Raw genomic sequence first — 25633 nt, 5'->3', positions numbered from 1 at the left:
TGGGTTTCTGTGGTTGATCTGCATCTGGGTATTTGTGGATCTCTGTGATACCATCGGACCCCTTGTATAGAGAGCTTTGTTTCCTGCAGATAGGCATCTATGCAAAGGAATTGACAGTTAAAAGCACAAAGATGCTGCACAAGATTCAGACAAAAATGACACCCTTGCACTTCCAAAACCCCAAGATACACCACAGCTTGGCACGCTGGAATAATGGCATGGCTGCAGATTACAAAAACATCGAGAGGCTTTCTGAAGCCTTCATCTGTTCAGAACAGCCAATGTTCTTTTGAAAAGTCAAGAAGTGGAAAATGTACTGCAAAATCAAGCAGTGATGGAAAAATGCAAACACAATAAAATGATTTGAGCTTGTCATGCAGTCATATGATTAGATTATTGCTGACCTTACTCAGTGAATGCAAGCAATTAAGCTGTAACTAATAGCAGAAATCATATTAAAGAGGGAGCTTTTAATATCATGAAAATATTCAAAAAATACTATCCTTCAAGTAATGCAAGTGACTTTACTTCAAACAGACTTGGAAAAGTATTCTCGTCCCTTGACATTTTCCACATTCTGATAAGTTACATCCACAAAGTGTAATATATTTTGTTGTGTTTTTATGCAACAGTCCAACTTAAGGTAGCAAATAACTGTGGAGGGGGATGGAAAATTATAGATGGATTTCCCAAAAAAATACACATTAGGTGTTTCTACAAATTATTAGAATCCCAAATGTATTTGATACACATTGCATCGTCACATAAATCCTGACAAACTAATAAAAGCTTGAAGTTGTATCATCACAAGTATGTGAAAAAGGTTAAATTATTAATACTTTATCAAGCTACTGTAAATAAGTAAGAAATGTTTTTCATAAGGATGTATAGAAGCATACTCCAAAGTCTCACTTTTTTTTCAATTCAACATCAGACAAGTTGCCTCTTGCTTTAAAATATGCTACAGCATATAAGAATCGTCGTCTCAGTTATTCTTAGCCAATGAAAAGTTGGCTCATGGTCTAGTAATCGATGGAAAAACTTGGACATGTTGGCGTGTAAGTGGAGTTATATAAGGTGTGTTGATGGTCGGGGAGGCGTTGGTGTGAAAAAGTCCTGGTCAGAACCACTATTATGACAACCAGGACAGGAACACAAAACACCGAAACAGCAGCCAACTTTTGCTCCTACCCAGGGGGAGCACTCAAGAGTTTTAAAACGGGATCCAACAGAGTGCTGGTGTTAACGCTCGCACAGATATAGTAAGTCTGGAGTGGGTTTGTGCAAAAACCAGTGGACAGACTGTGGTATCTGTAGGAGTTCAACCTGAAAAAAATGGATATATATATAGGTCCAGTGGGGGGAGAAAAGGAAATCAATCCTGTCACACTACTTCTAGCGTGCAAAACTGAATTTGGAGGGTGTTTCTTTCACTTTGCTCTCCATAATATTTGTGCAACATTGTGCAACAGATAATTAAATCAAAAGGTTCAAAGTTTTTTTGTCTCAAAATGATAGTGTTTAGCATTGCTTTTAGCCATCTGTATCAGACACAAGTGTAAACACTGATAAACTAACTGTCATCCAAAAGAATTGGGTTTGGTTTGCTTTTAATTTGTTTACAACCTGCTTTTGTGATTTTGCAAGTTGCATTTTGGTATGCTTTTACTCTCTAAGTCCTTCTCCAGAAGGCACTATGAATTAAAGGAACTGCATAGTAAAATATGGTAATTTGACTATTTAATTTACATCTTTCTTACTCAAGTGTACACTTTCGAGCAATTATTTTATCTGAGCATTTATTCAGGATCTCTGACAAGCGCTAAACTTTGATGAGATGTAAAATCGTAAAAAGTCTGTGTGCTAAGACTGCTTTTGGTTTGCTATATGTTTGAGACATTTACTGCAATTCAGCCATGTAATGAAGCATGTAGAATGGTCTTAATGCAGCATGAAGGAAGGTTAATCAAGATCTAACTATATATTGTTTAAATTCATTTTAAAATATGTTTCTTTAAATTATTTATTAGGCTTAATAAACAATTTTGTCTTTAAATTTAGGAAATACTGACTGACCTAATTGTTATTCAATGAATTATACAGTGACCCATGTAAAAGCAAAATACAGTGACCCATGTAAAAGCAAAAGGTCCTCTGCAGAATTTGTAGTTTTTATTTAAAAGGAAATGAAGAAACTACAAGAATATACCAATTTTTTCTTCCAAGCAGATGTCCCTAACCATCTGTCCAGCCATCCATCGTTTATAGCAGCTTAACCTTGCAGCAGTCATTGGCTAAGAGGTGGGGTACATCCTGGATAGACATATGGTTCTAATCTTTATTAGATTTTTTTTAATCCCAAGCACAAAATTTGATTTATTTGGAAAATACAAGTAAAAATAGAAGAAAGAAAATATTTTTCAGTGTCAGTGCCAATCACTGGTCAGAGCTAATCAAAGGAAATCTGTCCAGTTCCAATATGTGGCCAATTGATTGGTACATCTCTAACAATAATATTTCTTCATTACATAACAAAAAACAACGTTTTTTTGTGATGTTGCTGGTCATCTTAACATGACATGACCAGCTAACATGGTCATGATCAGCTAAAATGGTCTTGTGCTGTCAGAGGGCAGTTCTGGAGGTCAAAACCAGAATTTACAGAGACCTTCCAGTGACATCTGAGAGCCTGAACTGCTACAGATAGTCCATCCAAAGCTGTGGCGACTGGCTAGGATTGAGGTCAGAGGTGAGATGACTGAAAGGGGGTCAGGTGAAAAAAAAATAAATAAATTGACCTCACAGCTGCAAAGCTTGCATACCTGCCACATGACTGACATATGAAATGTACCAACACGCACGTAGGTATATACATATACATACACTTTGCTCTCTGTTACACTCATGCTGGCACGGTGTCATATTTTAGATGTTTGCAGGTGAGAACTGAGGCAGCAGTGTGCTCGTTCTAGAAAAAACCTGACATGCTCCGTAAATGGAGCAGCCAGAGGGAGGTTAGCCATTAATCTCATCAGGACTGAGGAGTCAAACCAGACTCCTGACTGCTGCTCTCACTCAGAGAACCTGACATGACTCATGGCTTATGTCCAATTACCATCAACCTGCAGCTTTGCACAGCGTCTTGTGTATTTAAAGCACAAAATCTTAGTGGTCAGTTAGGCGAAGATACGTTCTCTGATCCTAAATTAATACATGGAATAGCAAGTCTGAGGCAGATGTGGTTCATCTATCTAGGGCTGCTATATTTACATAAGTGCAAGGCCGTTCTCCATTAAGAGTTGCCTCACTTTTTTTTTTTTTCACAGCACATTTATCATATTGTCTGCTTACTCTGGTGTTTGCAACTTGTCCTAACATGTCTGGTGTCTGCTTTTAGTAACTCATTAAAAAACTAACAGTGACCTGTAATTGCTTTACAGTCCTGTCCTCTTCCCCCTGAATGTCATCCTCTGTAATCCTCTTTCCTTTCAAGCTCACCACAGAGTTGCGTAATGTCAGAAACTGATCATGTTTCCTTGCACACCGCATGCCAGATTTATCTCATTCATTCCCATCAATTAGCAATCTGACATGGTTTTTTTGTTTTGTTACTTGGAGAGGGTCTTGTGATTTGTTGTTTTTTTTGTTTTTTTGTTTTTTTTCCAGATGACAAAAGATTGTTGAAGTGCAGCTCTAATAAATCAGTTATTCTCCACAATCAACAGAAGGTGGAGTTGCCTGATGTTGCTGATAGGATTCCATGATGCGTCCAGAACTTTCTTGATTGACCCAACAATGAAACACCTACTCTGTTGACGTCTGAGCAATTCCAGGTTAGCGTAAACAGAGATGCAGAGGAGACTCTTCCTCTGGTATGATCATATAACCCAAATAGCGAGGCAAGTTTTGAGATTCGAGGGGGCACTGGGAGGGAGGGTGACTATTTTATTTGTACAAAGAGCATTTCAGAAGAGGAGCATGAATGGAAACAAACACTCTGTCCAAGTCAGGGAGCTAAGTGAACCACAGAAAGATCACAAGATCCCTGAAAGACATGGCTTGTAGGAGTATTGTCTTAAAAGCAGAAGTTCAACATGATTATTTTAAAAAGTGAGCAATGGGCTCTGTCATATGGAGTACTGTTAAAAATCTCTACGCTTTCCTTTTATTATCTAGATTTTATTAAATAAGATAATGTCTTGTTATGTTTACTGAAACTTATATGGGTCAAGTCAAACCAGTCTTATTACCAGACATAAAAAAACAAATTCCAAAATATAGTTTTCAAACAATCTCACTGAGTGAAAGGGAAAATCACTCTGTCCAGATGAGGAAAAGTAATTAGGCTCTAAAATTCGTATAGAATTTGCGAAAACTACTGAGTCATTTATCTCACTCTTTTATTGCAGAATTGTCTTAATTCAGCCATAATAAAGTTTAGTTTTTTTTTTCTGCAGGAATGTCTCATTGAAGGTGTTGCCACTGCATCTCATTCCGATTTTATTCCAGGCATTGACAAGGCCGCTCAAAAATCTTTATGTTGTTTTGTTTTGTTTTTGAGACATTCAGAGACAAACCTTATTGATGTGCAATGGATAATCATCCTGATGCATAACTCAAGTTCACTCGAACTTAAGAGGGGGAACAGCTGGTCAGACAGTATTATGTGGGATCTTCTGCTAAAAAGCTGAATTTATCAAGATGACAATCCCCGTATCATTACGTTCTTCTTTTTGTTTTACATCAGCTGTGAAGGGACACAGCTGATGTAAAAAAGTTCCATGTCTAAACTTATCAATTCACAGATAACTTTTCCAAAATTCTTGGGGATTGTCAAGATTTTCTTTCTTTCTTTTTTTTGTCAGATGTGAGCGAGGCTCCTGTTATTTTTTGGCTGCAGTAGTTTTCTGCTCAAAACTCCCTCATAGATGTTTTATTGCTGAATAATGAACACTGATATTAACTTAGTTAAGTGAAGCTTGCAGTGCTTTAGATGTTCTTCTGAATGAGTCATTGATGGAGTCATTTTGGTAGGCCGGACACTCCAGGGAAAGTTCACCACGATTTCATGTTTTCTCCAAAATGTGATAATTTCTCTCACAGTGGTTTAATGAGACTTACAAATTTGTGAGACTTTGTCTGGCTCATTAATCTGAAGCTATAGCTATCCAGAAAATGTCTTTAAGAACGATTAATTCATAATTAATAATTGAAATCATCATTGCATTTGCTGTTCATCTTTTACTGAGTTCTTGGTAATCTAACACATATTTTTAATGGACTGCCTTTTGTTAGTACCATAGTTGTTTTTGGACAAGAAATTTGTGAAGCAGCCACAAACCAAAGAAAAAAAACTTCAACAGACCAACAGAAAACCTGAAAAACTAATCAATAGAAAAAGCTACAAGTCTCTTTCAAAGCAAATTATAAAGAAACTCAGAATGGTTTAAAAAAAACATTAGTATAACATTAATATAAAAAAAAAAACACGTAATAAAAACAAATGCCTGCTTGAAATCTAAGAATTTCTCAGTTGATGTCTAAATGTCTTCTCCTGGAGCAGCAGCGCACCAAATAAATAACCAACAATCTGCCATGTTTTGTCACTTTTAGGCAGCTGTAAAAGTCCCAAACCAGAGCTTAGCACTTTTAAACCACAGCTATCTGTAAAGGGTCAATAATAATATCCACTATAACGGGACACTTTTATAGCTAATATTTACAGCACAGATTATTCCTGGTAATAATAAAAAATGCAATTTTAAATAAATATTTTCTTGTGTCACATTTACAAAGGTCCAAAATAATTTTTTAAAGCATTTTTGGACCACGCATAAAACACTATCATGTCCTAACTGCTTCAGATGAATCCAGAAACCCACAACCCCAATTACTTTAAACAGTTTGTGAGCTAAATCACCCAAACTACTGTTGGGAGAGTACAGGCCTCTGCAAGTCCATGAAAATATATATCTGGTTTGAAAACTATGTACCTTCTGGCTGGTCTCCGTTACCAGAAACCTTACAAAAGGCTTGACAATGTAGAAGCATTTTGAATGATATCTTTTTCAAATTGTTGAAGCACATTGATGCCAAATGTTCCCAAATGTTTCTTGTTGCATATTTCTTCAGCGCATTGTTTGCCACTGGCTTGTGTAGGTTCAGTGAAATATCTGTGACTTAATAATAATGATTTAGTTTACTCAAATCACTTTCCCCCTAGATTGCGGTTTTTGTTTCTCAACAGGCGGATTGCGCTATGCTTTGTAGAAAGCTGCCATTCGACTGAGATCACACCATAGGAGTATCAGGACTGTTTTGGCCTCAGGCTCTGCAACCAGAAAGAAGTGAGGAAGCTTTCATCTCAGTCATATTACTTTCTCTTGTTCAAAGTGAGAAAAGATCTGAGGATGATTTAAAATTCTTTCAAATAATCCCTAGAAGAACTCGTATTTCTTATGAGCGTCAAAGAAAACTGAAATGTTCCACATCTAAAAACAACAAAAAAAGTCTGGTCAACATCTTATTTGCAGTGCATTTCAACCCTGACTGCAGGAGGTGGACGGAGCCTCGTGTTACACTGATAAACAAGGATGTGCTATCGAGTGCCACTGGCAAGCAGGACCGGATATAGTTTACGAGTCGACGGCGTTCGAGTGGTGGCCATGTCACAGGAAGGTAGCAGCATGAAAGATTTATGAATCCTGGACTCTTTATTCAACAGTTTGTTTTCAATAAAGAAAACAAACTGACTGAAAATGTATTTTTAAGCTGTAAAAGGGAGAACTGAGTTGAGAAACCCGCAATGCAAAATGAACGTGAACTTAGACTGCGTCATTTACTTTTGCGGGGGTGGGGCGAGGCTATAAAGAGGGCGGTGGGTCCACTAATTTATCTGTTTTCTGTTGACAGAGAAAACATATAGCAGTGTTTGCGGATAGCTAATGAAGGGAACCCAAACCATTTTTAAATAAACTCTTCACCCTGGATCTTACATGGGAACATTTGAGAACATTTACTCTGTTAACATCTCCGTCCTGCACACTTTGACACACACGGTTGCTTCAAAAATGACCAGAAGTAACCTCTGCATGAAGGTCCTCCTTTCCCCCCTCACCAGCAGAGCCTGGGCAGCTATTAAAGCTTGAGGTCTTTTGGTTTGTTCAGGAAGTAGGTCTGCAGTGTGACCACATGCTTTCACCAAACTAACGGCTGCACAGCAACACACAGTTAAAGACAATAAAAAACAACAAGATGTTCCAAGGTTTGCTGGGAAAATGATCTAGTTTAAATCCAACTAATACTGAATTTATATCAGTTTCCACAGAGGAAACTTTGTCAATGACAAAAAGCACTTCAAGTGGAATTTAAGTAAACTGTACAATATTATGTAAACACAGATACAAAAAAAAGGGAATCTTGTAAAAGAAATTATTTTATTGAATATATTAGGACCTGAGTTCACCGCTCAAATAAATCAAAACTATTCATTCTAATGTGGCAGAGAAAGCCACATTGGGCTGCAACCAAGAGCCCAAGTTAAAACACCAGCTATACTTCTTTATACAATTAAATTGCTGCAATTGTTGCAAAAACCAGTCAAGTTGAATAGATGGATGAATAGACAAAAAGATAGAAGAGGAGGCAATGTTTTTCGTTTCTGGTGTCCAACTGGCTGCATGTTAAATAGTGTGTAAAACAAGATCACAACACTTAGAATGTACTAGCCAGCAATAATTACGCTCTAGATAATCCTTTGCAATATGAATACTTCATCCTGTAATGTTTAAAATGCAACTTCAACACTGACTTAAGGAAAATACTGCTGTTATCCATTTTATTTAGCTTTCTTCTACCATTTTCTTACCACTGAAAGAAATAAAACATTTGTACTTGTGATTGCGATGGTGACATATTTGCAACATTGTGCAGCCTCACTCTAAGGTTTTCCAGACTATGTCGAAACTCTGCAAACTAAAATATAAAAAAATAAAGGTAGCAGGAAAATAATCAGAAAGTGCTTATAAAGAAAACACTTTCTTCTTCCAGAATAATAGTCAGCCTCCTCTCCACCAATGTTCCAACTCTTCAAATTCAAATAGACTCTTAAAGGCCCTTTTTCTCGTTTTTATGTTTTAATACATTTGGTAAAATGTGAAATATAAAACACTTGCAAATTATATACATCCTTTGTATAGTTAAATAGTTCCACAGCTAATGAGGTGATGCTCCCATCCATAGTCTTAAATTAGACATGCTAACATTTTAGGTTTTGACTCTCAGAAGGGGGCATGCAATTAACCTCCAGTTGAAGAACAGCTTTGCTATGCATATAAAAACCTGGCTGGAAAAGCTCACCTGAGAACTGAACGTAGATGTAAAGCAGATAAATATCAGATGAAGTGTGTGTGCTCCTCTCAAATATAAAGCCAGTGCGATTAGAGAGAAAGACACGGATCCAGATGCAATTTCAGAAGGCTCCAAAGGGATATGCTTTGAAACAAGACACACGCTTTTCCATTTGTAGAACATGAAGCTCAGCAGGCGGTGGAAATCTCTCAAACACGGACAGCTTACGGAAATCTCTCTGGCATAAGAAACTGATTGACTATGAGAACCAAAATAAAAGCAGAGACTCGGCTCAGATCCTTTGGCACCAGAAATCTTTGTTGCACTGAAAAAAAAATTCTTTTTATAGACATGGTCAGAAAACGTATCCATATGTATGTGTACATACACACCAGCTCTACAAAAACAAGCCAGGGCTTTACTTGCAATGCGCTCATATTTAACATTCCAGATTTTTTTGAAACAGAATATTTTGTCCACATCTTACACCTCACAAAAGTGTTGAAATCCCTTTGGTTCGTTCACATTGTGTCACAGTAGAGCCAATACTTAAATGCATTTCGTTGGGGTTTTATGTGACAGACTGACACACCGAACTGCAGGTTTGAGAAGAGGAACAAAAATGCATCCAATAATTTATAAGGAGCTAAATGTTCAGCAGTGAGCTACGCTAAATCATATGTCACAGAGACGTAGCATAAACCTGCACCCAACAACACCTTCAGTTGTCATTACAAACACGCCAAATACCTTCAGGCCAAAACAAAGGAGCCACCAAGCTGCCTGTGCTTGTTCCTTCAGTACCCACCCAAAGTCAGACATTGACACACTATCAAAGACAGCCAGTGAAGCACTGTTATCACGACTCGGCACCAAATAATGCAACTTGAATTGATACTGACAAGTTGTATCTTGCAGTGTGCGCATATGGAGTACAGTACCAGTTTTATAGGTGACCCGATGCAGCCTTCTTTCTTTCTAAGACTAGCAGTTCTAGTCTAATCCAAACAAACAGGCTTCGGGTCAAAGTAACATGCTGCCAAGTGCAGATGTAAGCTATCGTTTGTGAGCCCTCTTAACTGCACCTTAGAGAGCATGACTTGGCTCTGATAAAGTCAGTCTTGCCGCTCTGTGGCCCCTAGAAGGAAAGACAGTGGTGATGTTGGCTGCAGTCAGGCTGATAGGTTGTCTGTGAGTGAACACTGGCCACTTTCAGATAAAGGATACACAGCTTGGTTTCTACATTAAAAGGCTGGAAAACAAACAAGCAGCATAAATCAAGGGCTTGGGTTAAACTACCTTTCGCCATCATTGTTTGAGTTCATAACTCTGTGCACAAACTGAGACGCAACGAAATAAAGTGGGGTTTTATAAAGCTCTAACAATTCAAAGAGTTTTCAAATTTGAAGGTAAGACATAGCAGCTTCCAGTTCCACTTTTACAGCTTGATAGATGGCTGCAGCTCTCCGACTGCAGCAGGGCCGGTGTAAATGTTTTACCGCAACACTCTGCTTTGATTTTGTGCTCAGACTACTGTGCTTCCTAGAAACCAGTGGCATTTAGACATGGAAAGGAAAATAGAGACAAGAAGTCACTTTTATTACACCTTAATCAAATTATGACTTTTGTCACATTGGTTGTAACTGAAAAATGGTGACCACAAAAACAGAATTATTAAATTTCATTGTTTAATCTGCCACATATCAAATTCAAGCCAAAGCAGTTTTGAGGTTCAACATAAAAACTGATCTTGTTTGCATTCAAGACCCTTTATTCCATTTATTCTTTTCCCAAATAAAATTAAAAAATAAAAATCTGAGAGTGTCAGCAGCTGCTAGAATCAATCGGAATGATATTAATATTTACAATCAAGAAAATAAACTCTCAGAGTTTGTGAATGGGGTTAGCTGCTAATAAAAGTTGTTAAAAAACTGTTATATCATTCCATGTATGATTTACATGGGATGACTGAAATAGTAATCTTATATTTTCTTCTTCTGAGGGTTCTAACTCTAACCTCCTTTTGACTTAATCAATGTTGCAATCCAGCTTAACTGCAGAGCTTTGTAATATCGACTGCTCTCTCTCACAGTGTAGCATCAACCCTGGTCCTCATATCAAAACATATCATTGCATCTTATCACAAACCAGTACCTAAAGACCCCTGTACATTAATGAGACAATATAACATAGCAAATACAAGCTTATTTCAGTCAAATATTAAATTTGACTGAGTTGTTATTCATGTTTTATTGGAGGTAGTTATTTTAAACTTGAAATATGGCGTACCTCTACATTTTTGGTGTACCTCTGAACTGGAGCAAAATACAATGTCAGTTCTGTGTTTTGTGAAAACCTTGATACAGTGCATCTCTCCAAACAGAAATTGTCCTCTTGAACATTTGCTACTTAATGTTATCACAAAAATAAGCCTTAAATAATGTATTTCAGTTGAAGTTTCATGTTGGCTTTGCAGTTTTTTTCTTAGAACTCTGAATGATGCTTGCCCAAAGTTTGTTCCTGACTCATCCTGCTGAACTTACAGGTAGCTATGGTGAAGCTTGAAAAGATGGAGCCTGACTAAAGAATGTGAGTTGATATGGGCTTAAAAGTGAAACATGAGACGACACAAGTGTCTCGTGCAAAGTGGGGGAGCACGCTGGAAGCCCCTGTCCTTGAATGAGAACAGGTATTGTGCAACTGATGCCCCGTAGAGAGACTCACCACCAAGGTTTTGTGCTTGAATGCTCTCATTCTTATTGGTTATTCAGCAGCTCATATGGCTGGTGCATCCAGTCATCAGAGTGGTACCACATAGGAGCTTTATGCTATGTATTTCATCAAGAAACAGCTGTCAACTTATTAAACTTGGTTTAAAGCCAACATCAGAGCAGCAATCTGGTAGTTTTTGCACCACAACCCAATGTATGCACATGTGGAACAGAAAGGGAGCAAACAACAGCTCATTCATATTTTATCACTTCTGCATTTACCTTGAAAGCTCAGACTAGGTTTCCGTTATGTCAGTATGTCACTTTATGGATCTACGGCGGTTCCTGGAAACCTGCCACATGGACATTTCATCCCTCTTTTTTTGTTTCATTTCTTTTAGCAACCACATCAGACTCTAGTTATGTGTTCATGTGGCTCCATTCTCAAGTTTTTAATTTCCTCATGGTTATAGATTTCTAAATTATAGCAAAATGTTTGACCTGAAAATATGACACCAATGTCAATATAATCAGCATAGGCTGTGAAGAATGTAGAAGGAATATTAAACTGAGTTAATAAAGCAGCATTTGAAGTGATAAGGCATACATACAGAATGAGGGAGATGAGAGATAAAAAAACTATTTCAAGAAAAAACAGTGGCTGTATATCTAGTGCAATGGACTGCATACTCATTGAGAATTAAACATATCCAAGTACAGGTATTTGTAACGTGTCTTTCAAATTTTAGATGAGAATTCAAAATTCTCATCTCATCCATTGACATTGCTGTACTTCACAAAACTGGCCCTCGTAGGAGCGTGCCAAAAAAAAAACAACAACAAAAAAACGCCATTGTTGATATAACCCCAAAAAAGTCCTGCTTTTAGTTCAGCATGAGAATTGAGGACACGTGGAGGAATGTGATCTGATCGGACAAGGCCAGAAATCACAATCGACATCGAACATCGCCCTGAATGCACCACCTCTACAGTGAAGCATGGTGGTGGCAGTACCATGCTGTGAGAAAGCTACTGGTTTGTCACATAAAATGGAGGTAGAATTGAAGTTGGTGGTTGTGAAGTAAAAGAATGTGAGAAGGTTCAGAGATGATGAGGACTTCTCAGAGGCATTGAAAGCAATGTCCAAAATAAATCACTGAGATTCATTCAGGCAGCTTGGCTTACATTTGATGTCTACTGATATTATAGAAAGCAGAGATAGTAACAGATCCTTGGTTATAATTTGTAATTCCAAACAGTGTTGTAAATTCTAAGTTAACACAAAAGAGAGCAGCCATGTTCTGTTTATAGGCCTGATAAGGGTTTTATGGGAGTGTGAATGCTGCTAAATAAAGCTTATCATAGACTTTCCTTCAGTAGGTGTTTTTTTTTTCCAATCGTGATAGTAAAGGTTGTTCTATAATCCTGAGCGGTGACAGGAAGCTGCCTCCAACATACGGTTCCAGCCCAGCTGTGGGTGTCACGTCACAGAAGAATCAAAATGTTTTGTTTGCTTATTGTGTGCCAGCACAAAAAGTTCAAGTGCACACCGCCCAGACAAACCTGCATTCTATCTTATTGTGTTGACAGTACACCGAAGAACACCTGTGAATTATCTTTTTATATGTAAATATATATAAAACATAGATAACTTTGTGTAAGTGGGAATCAAGCAAAGTAGATGAGATTTAAACCCCCGTTAAATATCCAAAGAGCAGATCTGAATTTCCTGCAGATTAGATCTCCGCCTCTGTTGCACATATTTAAAGGAGCTTAAGGCGTTCCTAGCAGAGTTGTGATGACGCATCTCTGACTGCTGCCCCGTCAACATTAGGGGAGAGACTGTGTTTAGCCAGCAACAGCAGAGCTTGCCGCGTTTCCCTTTAAGCATCGGGGTGCACACATGGCGCAGGACGGGGCGGCGGTTTCTGTAAATAAGTGGCATTGGAGGTAAAGTTTATCTATTTGAGGTTAACTTATCTCAACAGTAGCCATATCAACAGCCGCAACCCCTAAGCTTATTAGCGGCGATTAAGAAGCTTAGCTGGACTCATGTCTCGAGTGAAGAGATGAAACGAAAAAACTTGGTTGCAAAAAATGGTTTGTGGCCAATGGATCAGTTACAAAATATAAACTTTGGGTTTTCTCTACGAAGGAAATGAAAGTTAGCCGTGTGCATTATTTGAATAACAGGTGTAGAGGCAAATGAATGAGTGAAACAGAGCAGGAAGAAAATATTTTCCTGTGACTTTACAGCCTAAAAGACATTCTGTGATCTACAGGTGAGATCTTGGAGCTTTAGAGTAGATTTATGTGCCTCCCATAAAATGAGCACACAGCAACTGTCAGCACAGTTAAAATACAAATCCCACCTCCACCGCCAGGCCTATTTGATATTCCAAAATAACTTGCAGCCTCTGCTCTCAAGCAACAAACAATAGCCGAAAGCATGCAGTTCACCAAGTGTTCGTGCCTACCGAGGCTCACACGTCTGTCAGACACCAACACTGGCCAGGGTCAAGCACAAAGGCAAATGTTAAGGGTGGAGTTAAAGCTTAAACCCTCAAATCCACCACGGCGCTATCACACCATTTAAGTAAGAGGAGAGGCAGCTGTTGCCCAGGCTGTTTTGGATCCTGCATGCTAAATTTTAACACCTCTGCACGTTTTACAGCGGCCTACCTTCTCAGTTAGTGTTTGCCTGCTCCAGCAGCCCGCAGAGCACGAAAACACAATCGAGACCTCGCGAGACGGAAGCGTAACAAACGGCTCATCTGTCACATGCAAAAGACGCACAGCAGACCACCTGAGCTGCATATGAAATGCTCCACGTGCAGTGGACCTCTGCGACAGGTTTTTAATGATAAAAGGGATGAGAGGAAGAGGAGGGGATAGTGCCACAAGGAGTGGTTCAGTTGGAACGGACTGCTAACAGGATGACCCGGGTTACCGTGTCAGGCCCTCGACATGAGGAAACACAAGGGCAGCAAGGAATGACACACACCAGATTAGCTGCTTCACGTTAGGAAGTGGAGCAGAGTTAGCTGGAAAGTGGGGAAAATCTCACAAAGTCTTTCAAAAATATTCTCAGGATTTGGACTTTTCTTGACATTTGTTCACCCTAGAAACACACACTGAGTGTATTGCATGGGAATTTCTAGTGACATATGAGCACAAAGCAGTGCACAACAGCAAAGTGGAAGTGATGCATGGATTTCAGGTTCTGAGCAATAAAATCAGAAAATTTTGATGTGCATTTGCATTCACTCCCCTTTACGCTGATGTCCCTGCCCTGACTCTGGAGGAGCAGGAGTGATCCATAGCTCAGGTGGGAAAATTTGATGACAGAGAAAGTCACACACTCCACAAATGCCCTTTTTGGTACAGCTTTCCACAAACCATGTAAGGGGTGTTGTAAACATGAGGAATAAGGTTCTCTGGGCAGATGAGACCACAGATAAACCTTTTCACCTGTATGTAAAAATCAAGAGGGACTGGAAAGCTGGCCAAAGTCAATGGGAAGGTAGGTCAGCATTAAATAAGGTGTCAGTCATGGAAGAAAAGCTGTTTGATGCTGCTAAAATGTTTAAACCCAGCTGGAGGTTCACTTTGCTGCAGGAGGACGACATTAAAGACACAGTCAGAGCAACAAAAGATTCAGAATAAATCATTTTGGTGTGTCACAGCAGCCTCTTCAAAGCCCAGACCAAAATCCAACTGAGATGCTGGGAAAGACCTCAAAATTGATTTTCATAGATTACCTCCATCCAATCTGACTGAGCTTGACAAAAAAGCAAACAAATTCCAGTCTCTAGATACAAAATATCAGTGGAGGTCCTGTGACATATTTTGCTTATTTTTTATTTCATTTTGCTCACTTTGTTGTTGTGCACTACTTCCTGTTGATCCTTTCAATCCAAGGCAAACACAAGGAAGTTTGTTACTCCAGCATGAGGAGGGGAAGTCTATCTATGGGCGTCTTACAGCTTATTTAGTATGAATACAATGAGAAATATGACTTTAATCGTTGAAGTGAAATCTTGAACTATAGGCGCGCCTACCTGTAGCTCACACCACGCCACCTCCACCGTTGTTTCCGTGTCCAAACCTTTATACACCGTCTTGAAGGAACCCCTTCCGATCTCTATGTTGAATTTGAGATATCTTCCATCGGGTGAGGTGGCCACCGCTTTGGTCTCCACGTCCTCCTTCTCCTCCTGCTCCCACTGGGTGTCAAAGGTGATGCGGGACAGGACCTTATTCGGTCTGCTCTGAAGCTCGTTGTCAGAGTCCGAGCTGGCATCGTGAGCTTTGGACCTGCGTTCCGAGGGCCAGTTTCCTCCCTCCGCGTCGGGCTCCTGGCTGCCCGAAGGCGCGTCGGCGCCGGCGTCCTGGCTGGAGACGGGAGACAGCTGCTGCGGGGACTCGTCCGCTTTTTCCTCCTCTACTCTGGACTCTGCGAGCGACAGGATGTTCTCGGCCGACCAGGACAGCGCTTTGGAGAGGGCGCTGCTGTATAGTGGAGAGTCAATGTCCATGGTGATTTTCTGCAGGCAATAAGAGTTCCTCCGCGCGTTCAAGCCGTGCGTCCTGAGCACGTTGCGGGACAAGCAGTCGTCCGTCATGTCTACGGAGAGGCCTGGAAAGCCGCGTCCTGGGATCTCAACCTGTGCGTGAGACATGGTGGCCGCTGCAACGCCTTCCAGATTTAGTCTAAATGTGGAAATGACATTTGGCACATTTGGACAAAGCTGAATTAGTACATTCAGGTTTCAGGTCACATTTCAGTGGCAAAACGCAAGTTCTGGCTTAATATTAAACATGGGTGACTAATTGACAAATAAGTTCATTGGACAAAAAGAGAGAGAAGTATGCACAAAATATGTTTGATACTTACTCGTGTGAATGAGGACGTCTCCCAATGAAAGCGACGCGCAAATTTAACGCATAGTTAAAGTCTCCATTAGTTTTCCTTTTCGTTCTTTTTTTCAACCTCTTGTCTTTCCAGAGACCTGAAGATATAACCTCCTGTGAGAGGACGGAGCAGCCAATATCAACAGAGCTCCAGTGGGCTGTGCGCCCTGATCGCTCCAGCTCCGCCCACCGCTGCTTCTGACGCGCAGAGAAATCCATCCAGAGGGAACTGATACATTGTGGCCTTAAGGAAATGTGCTACATAAATAAATTCAGGGGGAAAAATAACGCAGATAAAAGAAAATATAACAACCCCCCCCCCACCCCCACACACACACACACACATATATATATAACATAGAAATGCGTAAGAAATAGAAATGCAACAAAAACATAAGCAATATGTTATGATCTCAAATTAGATAGATAAATTTAAAAAAAGTTAAACTTAATAGCTAATTTAAAAACTGTATTTTAAGATGTCTAAATCTGACATGAAATCAAATAGAAAGGCGATTTTGAGAGCATGGTGCCACACGCGTCTTATAGTTTTCATGTTTTGGGGTTAAATTCACATCCACGTTTCCACCGATTTCGAAGAGCTGAATTTATCCACAGCCGATGAGTCATTTTACTTCCACTTTAAATCTGACCTCATTTTATTAGCCTGAATGTGGGAGATAAGCAGCACTCGGAGAAAGTGCAGGTCAGCGTGGCTGACCTGCAGGGGGAGCCGCACGGCGGCGCAGCAGCGGCCCCTGGACCATGAAACCTCGACCACCAAAGGCCACGCTGGGCTCCACCTGAGCCACAAGAGCGCTTAAAGGGTTTTAATCAGAAAATATATGGAAATAAACACATATACACGTCTCCTTGGAGCTGTATCATCCTCACAGCACATCATGTGAGTTGACCTTTCAGGGTGCTATCCTTATTCACAGCTGCAGCCAGAAAGAGCTTCATTACAAAGGTTTCACTCTGCTGAGCTCTGCCTGTGGCATTTACAGAACTGTGCGGTGGCTTGAATATTGTGCAGTTCTGCTCCTATCTTCTTTCTAATAGGCACTTTCTTGCAATGGTTTCAGTTTGGATGCAAAGAAAAGCGTTGGATCCAAACTTTGCACTTGGTCTTTGCAAGATTCTTACAGAGACACTTTGTAGCGTCTTTGCAAGAACTGCATCTCTGAAGCATTTAAAATGACTCAGGATTTGAAACACACACACACAAAAAAAGAGAATGAAGCAAATTTAACAAATTCCTAATTTATTTTTTCTGTAGGATATGAAAAAGAACAGAGGGAAAGATAACAGAAGCATCACAGAAGCTACAGTACAACAACAGGATGGCAGAAATCTGTACACAAAGTCCAATATTATCACACTCAGTCAGGTTGAATGAAGATTGCCTCGGGCCTCTGCGGTGTTCCTCCTCTGGAAGCATTTATTTAGAAATTTAAAAAGTCCCTCAGGTCTTGTGTTCTGGGATTTCTTTGGGAATTCTGGCTGGGCACCAAGGAACGACAGCCGAGCCGAGGTCCAGCGCTAATCATACAAAGTAAACTCCTTGATAGAGAGAATGGAGCTAGAACTAGTTGCATTTGAAATCTAAATGAAGAAGTTGAGTGACGGCTAACGGGGAAATGTTCCCCTAAAATATTCAGACATGATAGTGTTTAGTCCCCTGATACTCATTGCATCTTTAAATGGCAACATATGTCACCAGTGATAATTTTATAAACACAGTGTCACCTCAGATGCTCTTTTTTTTTTTTGTTTGTTTCCTCCCGCAAACAATAATGGTTCTCTTCCAGAAAGAGAAGGTTGTGAACCAAAAAGGCAACTACAAAAACATTTAAAGGGCCAGCATCCACCGGCCTCTGCATCGAGGTGCGACCCATCCTAAAGATCCGCCTCGTTTCCCGGTCAGAGTGTACGAGTATGATCCCAGCACCGCTTCAGAAAAATTTGACACCTTTTCCGTCATCCATAGAGATGATCTCTGCTTTTCCTTCAGTTTGTAAAGCCTGCAGGGAGCGCTGCAGCATCCAGTCCTCTAAACCGTGGAACTCTGCAGAAAAAAAGAACAATCATCGGATGCCTTATTTTATTTATTTATTTATTCATCTTGTCTGTCCATGTTTGTCTAATTTTAAACTCAGCGATTCAATTCAATAGATGAAACTAATATTCGCTCATAATAAATGCAGTAGATTTGGAGAGAGGCTCAATATTGATGAAGAAACATCACTGACCCCCTTATGACGATTGTGATATAAAGTTTTGGTTCATCAGCAGCAGCTTTCCATGCATTACCATGTCCTCTCTCTAATTCAAACACATGCTCTTAACCATTAATTACCAGTGTATTTCTCTTAGAAGCTCGGCCATTGGTGAATTACAGAAATACTTATAAAAATTACTGAAATTGTATTTAGTGTAATTGTACATAATTCTCCAAGATATTGTTCTGATCCCGTTTAGAGTCGTGAAATACGAGAAATTAGGACCATATCATACCTTCACCGTCTGTGTCATCACCATTGGAGAGTTCATAAAGTGTAAACACAGAGTTGTTCATGCCATTTTTGGACACCTGAAAAAACAGAGGAAATAAAATGCAATTTATCCTTAAATTTGCTGATACAATTACACAAAATCTCAAAAACAGAAAATCGTGCACAAAGGGCACTGAGACATCAAGCATTTCATCATAGCTCAGCCAACTTAAAAGAGAGCAAATATTAACACTAATATTACTGGTTGCAAAACATGCCACCAGTACATTTTGGCAAATAGTACAAAATGTGCACAAATACATCTGTTGTTTATGTCATCTAAAAACTCACATGGCGTGACGTAGCACCTTTGTTGTTAGAAATGTATACAATTACATAACCCGGGGTGCCAAAATAATGATGTTGATTTATTAACACTGGGTTTGTTTATAGGCACACTGCCCTCAGATGCTACTGGGTATAAAGGGAAAGCTCGACATAAACAGGGCAGCTCTTTTACTTGCCTTGTTCAAGCACCTTTGAAAAAATAGAGCTGATGGCATTGATGATGCATTAAAAAAATTATATCACTAAAAAACAAGATATTTGTGATGTGAACAAAAAAAATCTCACAATCATAAACAGTTTCAAAACCTTGTTCACTTTAAATATAGCATTCCATTGAATCCATTTGATTCAATGGAAAACACATGATAAAGATGTAATAACCTGGTTCTAAAAGCCCCAGTTCAATCTGAAGAAGAAACACAGCCAGCAGAATGATACTGCCACCACCGTGCATCACTGTGGGAAATGGTGATCAAGGTTAATGTTATGGTTTGATCAGACCATATTCTCCATCATATTTTAGGAGATTGTAGCCAGACCTGCATTATGTTTTACAATCCTAATCCTACATCCACACAAATGGGAAATAAAATATTTTAAAAAGTTAATTAATTAATACATTCTTGTTTTAATATATATTAAATGTGTGATGCCTAGTTATCTTTATAGCTGCCTAACTCAGAGTTTAAGGTCAGCTACTGCATAAATGGGTGTGTTAGTCCTTTACAGATAAGCAGTTCCCTCTACAGAGATTAAAGATATCTCTAATATTTCAAGTTTTGCCACAGAAAGGCAAACAATGTGGATTTTGACTCGAAAGAAAAGAGACAGAGAGGAGAGTCTCACGCTTTCTCCATATCTTTGTTGGTTTCAACGAGTAATTTGCACAGATTCATCCTTATCTCGAAGATAACATGAAGATTTACAATGGCAATAAATGACCGACTGTCGCGACATTGAATATCAAACCTTCAGCAACCCCACAAAACCACTCAGTTTCTGGAAATGACTGGTTCACCTTAGACTGGCAGTATTTAATAACAATGATAGTTGAAGTTAACATATAATGTCATTTTCAGCAGCACAATTTGAACTTTAAAGTAGGAGACGCTGTCTGATTGGGGTTTTGGAAAGATTTTGAATGAGATTGGTGTACAGGATCTACACCAATTACACCCTTTCCATCGATCAGTTCCTTTAGCCTCCCTGATCTGATGCCATATCAAGTGTTCTCCTCGTGTCTTTTAACTTTATTATTAAGAAGTAAGAATTTATTTTAGCATTCTTAGAAGCTTTTGTTAAAAGTTTTTTAGAATTTCAGAAGATTTCCTGAATTTTTTTCTGCTTTTTCAATCATCTTCTGTCCAGTACTCGTCCTGTTCAGACAAAATGTTTTTTGCAGGCATAAAAAAAGCTTTTAAATTAAAAAGTTAACCCCGGACACAATCTAATGAAAGACATATTCAATGCATAATCCATTAGTGTATTATTAGAGTTCTGTCACAAAGAGAGGTTTTTTAGATTACGTTAGCTGAATAGAAATAATTATATAAGTCAGTATTTTATACATAGCGAGGTGGTTCCTAAAGAATTTTTAAAACCCTGGCATACAGCAAATAATCAGCAGAAAGAGAATCACTTAGATTCTGTTCCATATGTGGATTATTTTTAAATGGTCCATATATTTTTTTCAATCAGAAATGAAACAACTTTCTAGGCTAGTCATGCAGGAGAGAACAAAGACTGGAGAAAAAACAGGATATGTCCATACTCACCCAGACCTGGAAAATAATTAAAGTAATAAATTAAAAAGAACATATCACCAGTTTTGCTGTTTACTTCACTGATCTGCTGCTTCCAGTAACACAATATAAAATTCCCACCAGATACAAGTTAGATTATTTAGGTTAGATGATATCTATCTATCTATCTATCTATCTATCTATCTATCTATCTATCTATCTATCTATCTATCTATCTATCTATCTATCTATCTATCTATCTATCTATCTATCTATCTATCTATCTATCTATCTATCTATCTATCTATCTATCTATCTATCTATCTATCTATCTATCTATCTATCTATCTATCTATCTATCTATCTATCTATCTATCTATCTATCTATCTATCTATCTATCTATCTATCTATCTATCTATCTATCTATCTATCTATCTATCTATCTATCTATCTATCTATCTATCTATCTATCTATCTATCTATCTATCTATCTATCTATCTATCTATCTATCTATCTATCTATCTATCTATCTATCTATCTATCTATCTATCTATCTATCTATCTATCTATCTATCTATCTATCTATCTATCTATCTATCTATCTATCTATCTATCTATCTATCTATCTATCTATCTATCTATCTATCTATCTATCTATCTATCTATCTATCTATCTATCTATCTATCTATCTATCTATCTATCTATCTATCTATCTATCTATCTATCTATCTATCTATCTATCTATCTATCTATCTATCTATCTATCTATCTATCTATCTATCTATCTATCTATCTATCTATCTATCTATCTATCTATCTATCTATCTATCTATCTATCTATCTATCTATCTATCTATCTATCTATATCTATCTATCTATCTATCTATCTATCTATCTATCTATCTATCTATCTATCTATCTATCTATCTATCTATCTATCTATCTATCTATCTATCTATCTATCTATCTATCTATCTATCTATCTATCTATCTATCTATCTATCTATCTATCTATCTATCTATCTATCTATCTATCTATCTATCTATCTATCTATATCTATCTATCTATCTATCTATCTATCTATCTATCTATCTATCTATCTATCTATCTATCTATCTATCTATCTATCTATCTATCTATCTATCTATCTATCTATCTATCTATCTATCTATCTATCTATCTATCTATCTATCTATCTATCTATCTATCTATCTATCTATCTATCTATCTATCTATCTATCTATCTATCTATCTATCTATCTATCTATCTATCTATCTATCTATCTATCTATCTATCTATCTATCTATCTATCTATCTATCTATCTATCTATCTATCTATCTATCTATCTATCTATCTATCTCTATCTATCTATCTATCTATCTATCTATCTATCTATCTATCTATCTATATCTATATATACATATATATATATATATATATATATATATATATATACATATATATATATATATATATATATATATATATATATATATATATATATATATATATATATATGAATAATACTGACTTTCTTTGGCTTTATTAGACTTTTGTCATTTCATAAATAGAGAAAAGGTCTGGAAAGTAATGCCTTGCTCCCACTCAATGGCAAAATGACAACATTTCCATTTCCAGACGTTTTAACTCCGCAAAGAAAATCTGTAGGATGGATGAGGTTGGTATATTATTCATCTGCAATTCTCTTTTCTTGATATGAACAGCACAGAGTTAGAGTGCTGAACTAAAAATTTTAGTAGCCAAAGTCCAAATAATGCAGTTTGGAAATGTCACAGTAATTCAATTGTATGTCTTTTGAACACCATGGAGGGAATAAGATTACAGCAGAATAACTGGCCAAATCAATTGTTTCAAAGTTTCCATATCTATGAATAAGAGTAATGTTGATAAAATCAGGCTGGTTGAGAGCTTTGATAATCTCAGAGGTTTCCATGACATAATGAACATGTGATTGGAGAAACATTCTTCTCTCTGTGCTATAAATAACTAGATTCTCTCACTTTATCAGGCCCACAGACAAGACAACAGAGGACAGTTTGTAACTCACCCATTGGTATATTAACTTCCCCCATTCCTCTGGCCGTCTCCACATGACTAAACACCGCGACTTATTTTTGTCCAACCATTCCAGGTTGCCTGAAGAAGTCGGAGACAATAGACGTGTTTAACACTGCTGGGACGTCAACAAGGCAAGAACATGAAGACAGAAGAGGATTTACCTTTTTTCCTCAACTCTTCAAACACAACTTGAATTGCTTCCACTGAGAGTTTTCCTGGACTTGCATTAAGGATGAACCAAACCAACATTAAGAAAGGCAGATGCAAATCAAAGGGTACAAACCTCAATAGAGGAAAAAAAAAATCATCTGGTGGGCTTAAATTGCAACATAAAAGGGGAACTGCTCTAAAAATTACACACTCATTTGAATTAACAGTAAGTTTGAAAAAAAAGTCAACAAGCTTGTCATTAGCAATTTATGCTGAAATGTTTTTTCCAGCAGCTACAGCGCTTGTCACGCAAAAAAAAAGAAAAAATTGTTAAATTTACATAAACTAACAAACCAGTTATATGTAATTAACTGTCTTTTAATAAGTTGGAGGAAAACACACAACTAGGTTTTCCAACAGAGCAAGAGTTCCACAAACACATCACAACTGGGACTGGAATGAATAAAGAAGGCTAAACCTCTGGAATGGCCTACTAAAAGCCTCAACCTCAATCCTACTGAAAATTTTGCAAAATACTTTAAAAAAAACCATCATGTTAAGAGATCGGAATAATTTCCTGTCATACGCCTACAATAATGTGTTTTTTTTTCTTCAACTTGCTTCTTGAACACCCAAATATTAGTGGGTGTTTATGCACATGTTTGAGGCAGTTTTCCTATTTTTTCCTCTCTGTGAGTTCAAGAAAATCGTTAATACAAAATCACAGGTTGCACCTGTCATAGCCATTCTACATTGCAAAAAAAACATTACAGGAAAAAATTATATAAATATTTCACCTCCAATGAGTAAATTTAAACTTCTTGTATTTAAGATCGTGTAAGTGTGCTTTCAGGATACTCTCTATCTTCTTGTTGTTGAACACGGGACTTTCCTGCGCTTCCATGACATCCACAGTGTAGAGCTTGTGATGCCGGCAGTAGGACAGAACCAGGGAACACCAGGCTGCCAACTGTTTCTGTCTTGTGTCAACATTGGGCTGAAGTCTGTCCGAAAATACAAAACAAACAAACCGAGATATGTAAGGCATACTCATAACTTAACAGTTTTCAATGTGCTTCAGCTTATTTTAGACAACTTAGAGGTACAAGTATTAGGATGAAGCTTGCAAATGTGGTTACAGTGAAGAAACTTTAAACTAGTAAATATTTTTGAACAGGACATATTTACTACACTTACTTAATCTTATACACACACACACACATCTATATTATTTGTTTTTTTTAAAATAAGTATTTTAAGGATTTACTTTTAAAAAATTCAACCTTTATTGCAAACCCAAACAAAGTAGCTGACAGGTGTTTTACAAAATAACTGCCACTGTGAGAGTATTGATTTTATTGTATAAAAATGTTAATTTTATATATTTTACTGAGGAGGCAGTACAGATTCAGCAAATTCAGCTGTGCAATAGTTTGGCTATGTCTAAAACTTCAAACCCCTTGGCCTAATCAGTTCATCCAAAAAGAACAAGCATGCTGCAGATCTTTAGAATAGAGGAGGTAACCTGATTAATGGATCATTAGGTTCCCTCCCTATGCATCAAATACCTTGTCTATCTGAGCAGATTCATAAACAATTCAAGAAAATTGTATTCCAAACTAGTTTGAACATTTGAAAAAAAGACAACTGATTTTATTATATATATTTTGTTTACTACTTATTGATTTGTGATGTTAAAAAAAATCTCTTTCTCTTCCACTTAATAACTAGCAGCAGGCGTTTTCAAAATGTGTTATTCCGATAGATAAACGGAAGGGGAAAGAAAAGAGTCCAAACACTGCGAATCTGAGATGTGACTGTCAGTGAGTCAACAACAACGGAAACACATCCTCTAAAACAGATTTTCTCCAAACACAAACCTACAATAAAACCCTACTTACATGTGATCGGGGATTTGCTCAGAATTACGTGTAAATCCATCACTAAACCAAGCCACAAGTAGCTATTTTATTAACTTTAGCTAAGGAAGTGTAAATTCACTTCCTTAGCAGTCTTAGCCGAAATTAGCTTGCTAACGTAGCGCTAGGTCGAAAAATAAACGCTTCTTCAAACAGCTACAGAGATAAAAACAATAGTTAATAGGCACGTTTTAACGCTCTTTTTCTGCGGCAGTTGTTAAAAACACGACTCACGTAAAAAACGGAGGGAAATTGTACTGCCAGGGCCACTCAAAACTCATCGCAGTTGATGCGGTGTTCACAGCCGACAGCGTCCGGAAGAGCGTCCGACCACACAAATAGTTCCGTCTGAGCACACAGAGCAGAGCGCACGAACAGACAAAACACATTATTAAAGTGTCTATCGGAATTTATTTGGATTTTTTAAAAGCATTATAATCACTATTTCGTCAAGATGTAAAAAGTTCCGAATTGGTTTCTTCTTCACATTTTTTGTGGCTTTGCTACTCAGAAGAAGTTGGAGGAGGTGGGGATTCTTTTTTCAAGCCATTTTTTCTTAGTTCTTTTTTTTTTTTAGCATATTACATGGACATACATTGAAAACCAAAAGGTACGGCAATAATAAAGCAGATAATCTGACAAATTACCCAGCCAGTAGATGCTGTTTAATTTAAAGAGCAGCTGTAAGTGCATATTCCCCAGTGGAATGAGCACATTCACCTGAAAACTACTAAATGTGGTTGGTGGTTGGTTTATTCTGGATACAGATAACAATAAAAAAAGTTATAAACAACATTAGTTATAATGATTAATACATTGGATTATTTTTGCAGCATCAAAAATAATTGTTGACTTTGTTCATATTTTATTAGCATTTCTGTATAGACTTTGAAACTACATCTAGTCAAAGTTATGGTAAT

General features: G+C 37.7%; 2 protein-coding genes across 4 annotated transcripts in view; both read right to left on the bottom strand.

Annotated features, from left to right (window-relative positions):
* wnk4a (WNK lysine deficient protein kinase 4a) overlaps positions 1–16083 on the bottom strand; it is a 61277-nt gene extending 45194 nt beyond the window's left edge. For all 3 annotated transcript variants that reach the window (XM_055042729.1, XM_055042728.1, XM_055042730.1), the window contains exons 1-2: positions 15958–16083; positions 15122–15773 (exon numbers count right to left, since the gene is read on the bottom strand). In XM_055042729.1, coding sequence (XP_054898704.1) covers positions 15122–15742 — 621 coding nt within the window. In that variant the 5' untranslated portion in view covers positions 15743–15773; positions 15958–16083. The remainder of the gene's footprint in view (positions 1–15121; positions 15774–15957) is intronic.
* Positions 16084–17221: 1138 nt separating this feature from the next.
* On the bottom strand, positions 17222–25030 carry vps25 (vacuolar protein sorting 25 homolog). Its single transcript, XM_055043290.1, has 6 exons — positions 24948–25030; positions 23653–23798; positions 22806–22859; positions 22634–22722; positions 18492–18567; positions 17222–18042 (listed from the first exon to the last, which is right to left on the bottom strand). Exons 1-6 carry the CDS (start codon positions 24992–24994, stop codon positions 17930–17932), a joined length of 525 nt encoding a protein of 174 aa, XP_054899265.1. The 5' UTR covers positions 24995–25030; the 3' UTR covers positions 17222–17929.
* Between the last annotated feature and the right edge of the window lie 603 nt (positions 25031–25633).

This window comes from Poeciliopsis prolifica, unplaced genomic scaffold, assembly GCF_027474105.1.
Source record: "Poeciliopsis prolifica strain line A6 unplaced genomic scaffold, Auburn_PproV2 SCAFFOLD018, whole genome shotgun sequence".
Classification (NCBI taxonomy): Eukaryota; Metazoa; Chordata; class Actinopteri; order Cyprinodontiformes; family Poeciliidae; genus Poeciliopsis; species Poeciliopsis prolifica.
This window is presented reverse-complemented; position numbering and strand designations above follow the sequence as displayed.

What these genes read in the sequence shown, in the direction of transcription:
- vps25 (XM_055043290.1), bottom strand. Translation starts at nt 24,994, where the DNA reads ATGAGTTTTGAGTGGCCCTGGCAGTACAATTTCCCTCCGTTTTTTAC. An exon ending in TGAAGAGTTGAGGAAAAAAG is followed by an intron (nt 22,723 to 22,805) that starts GTAAATCCTCTT and finishes CGACTTCTTCAG; the next exon opens with GCAACCTGGAATGGTTGGAC. An exon ending in TGATGACACAGACGGTGAAG is followed by an intron (nt 18,043 to 18,491) that starts GTATGATATGGT and finishes TTTTTTCTGCAG; the next exon opens with AGTTCCACGGTTTAGAGGAC.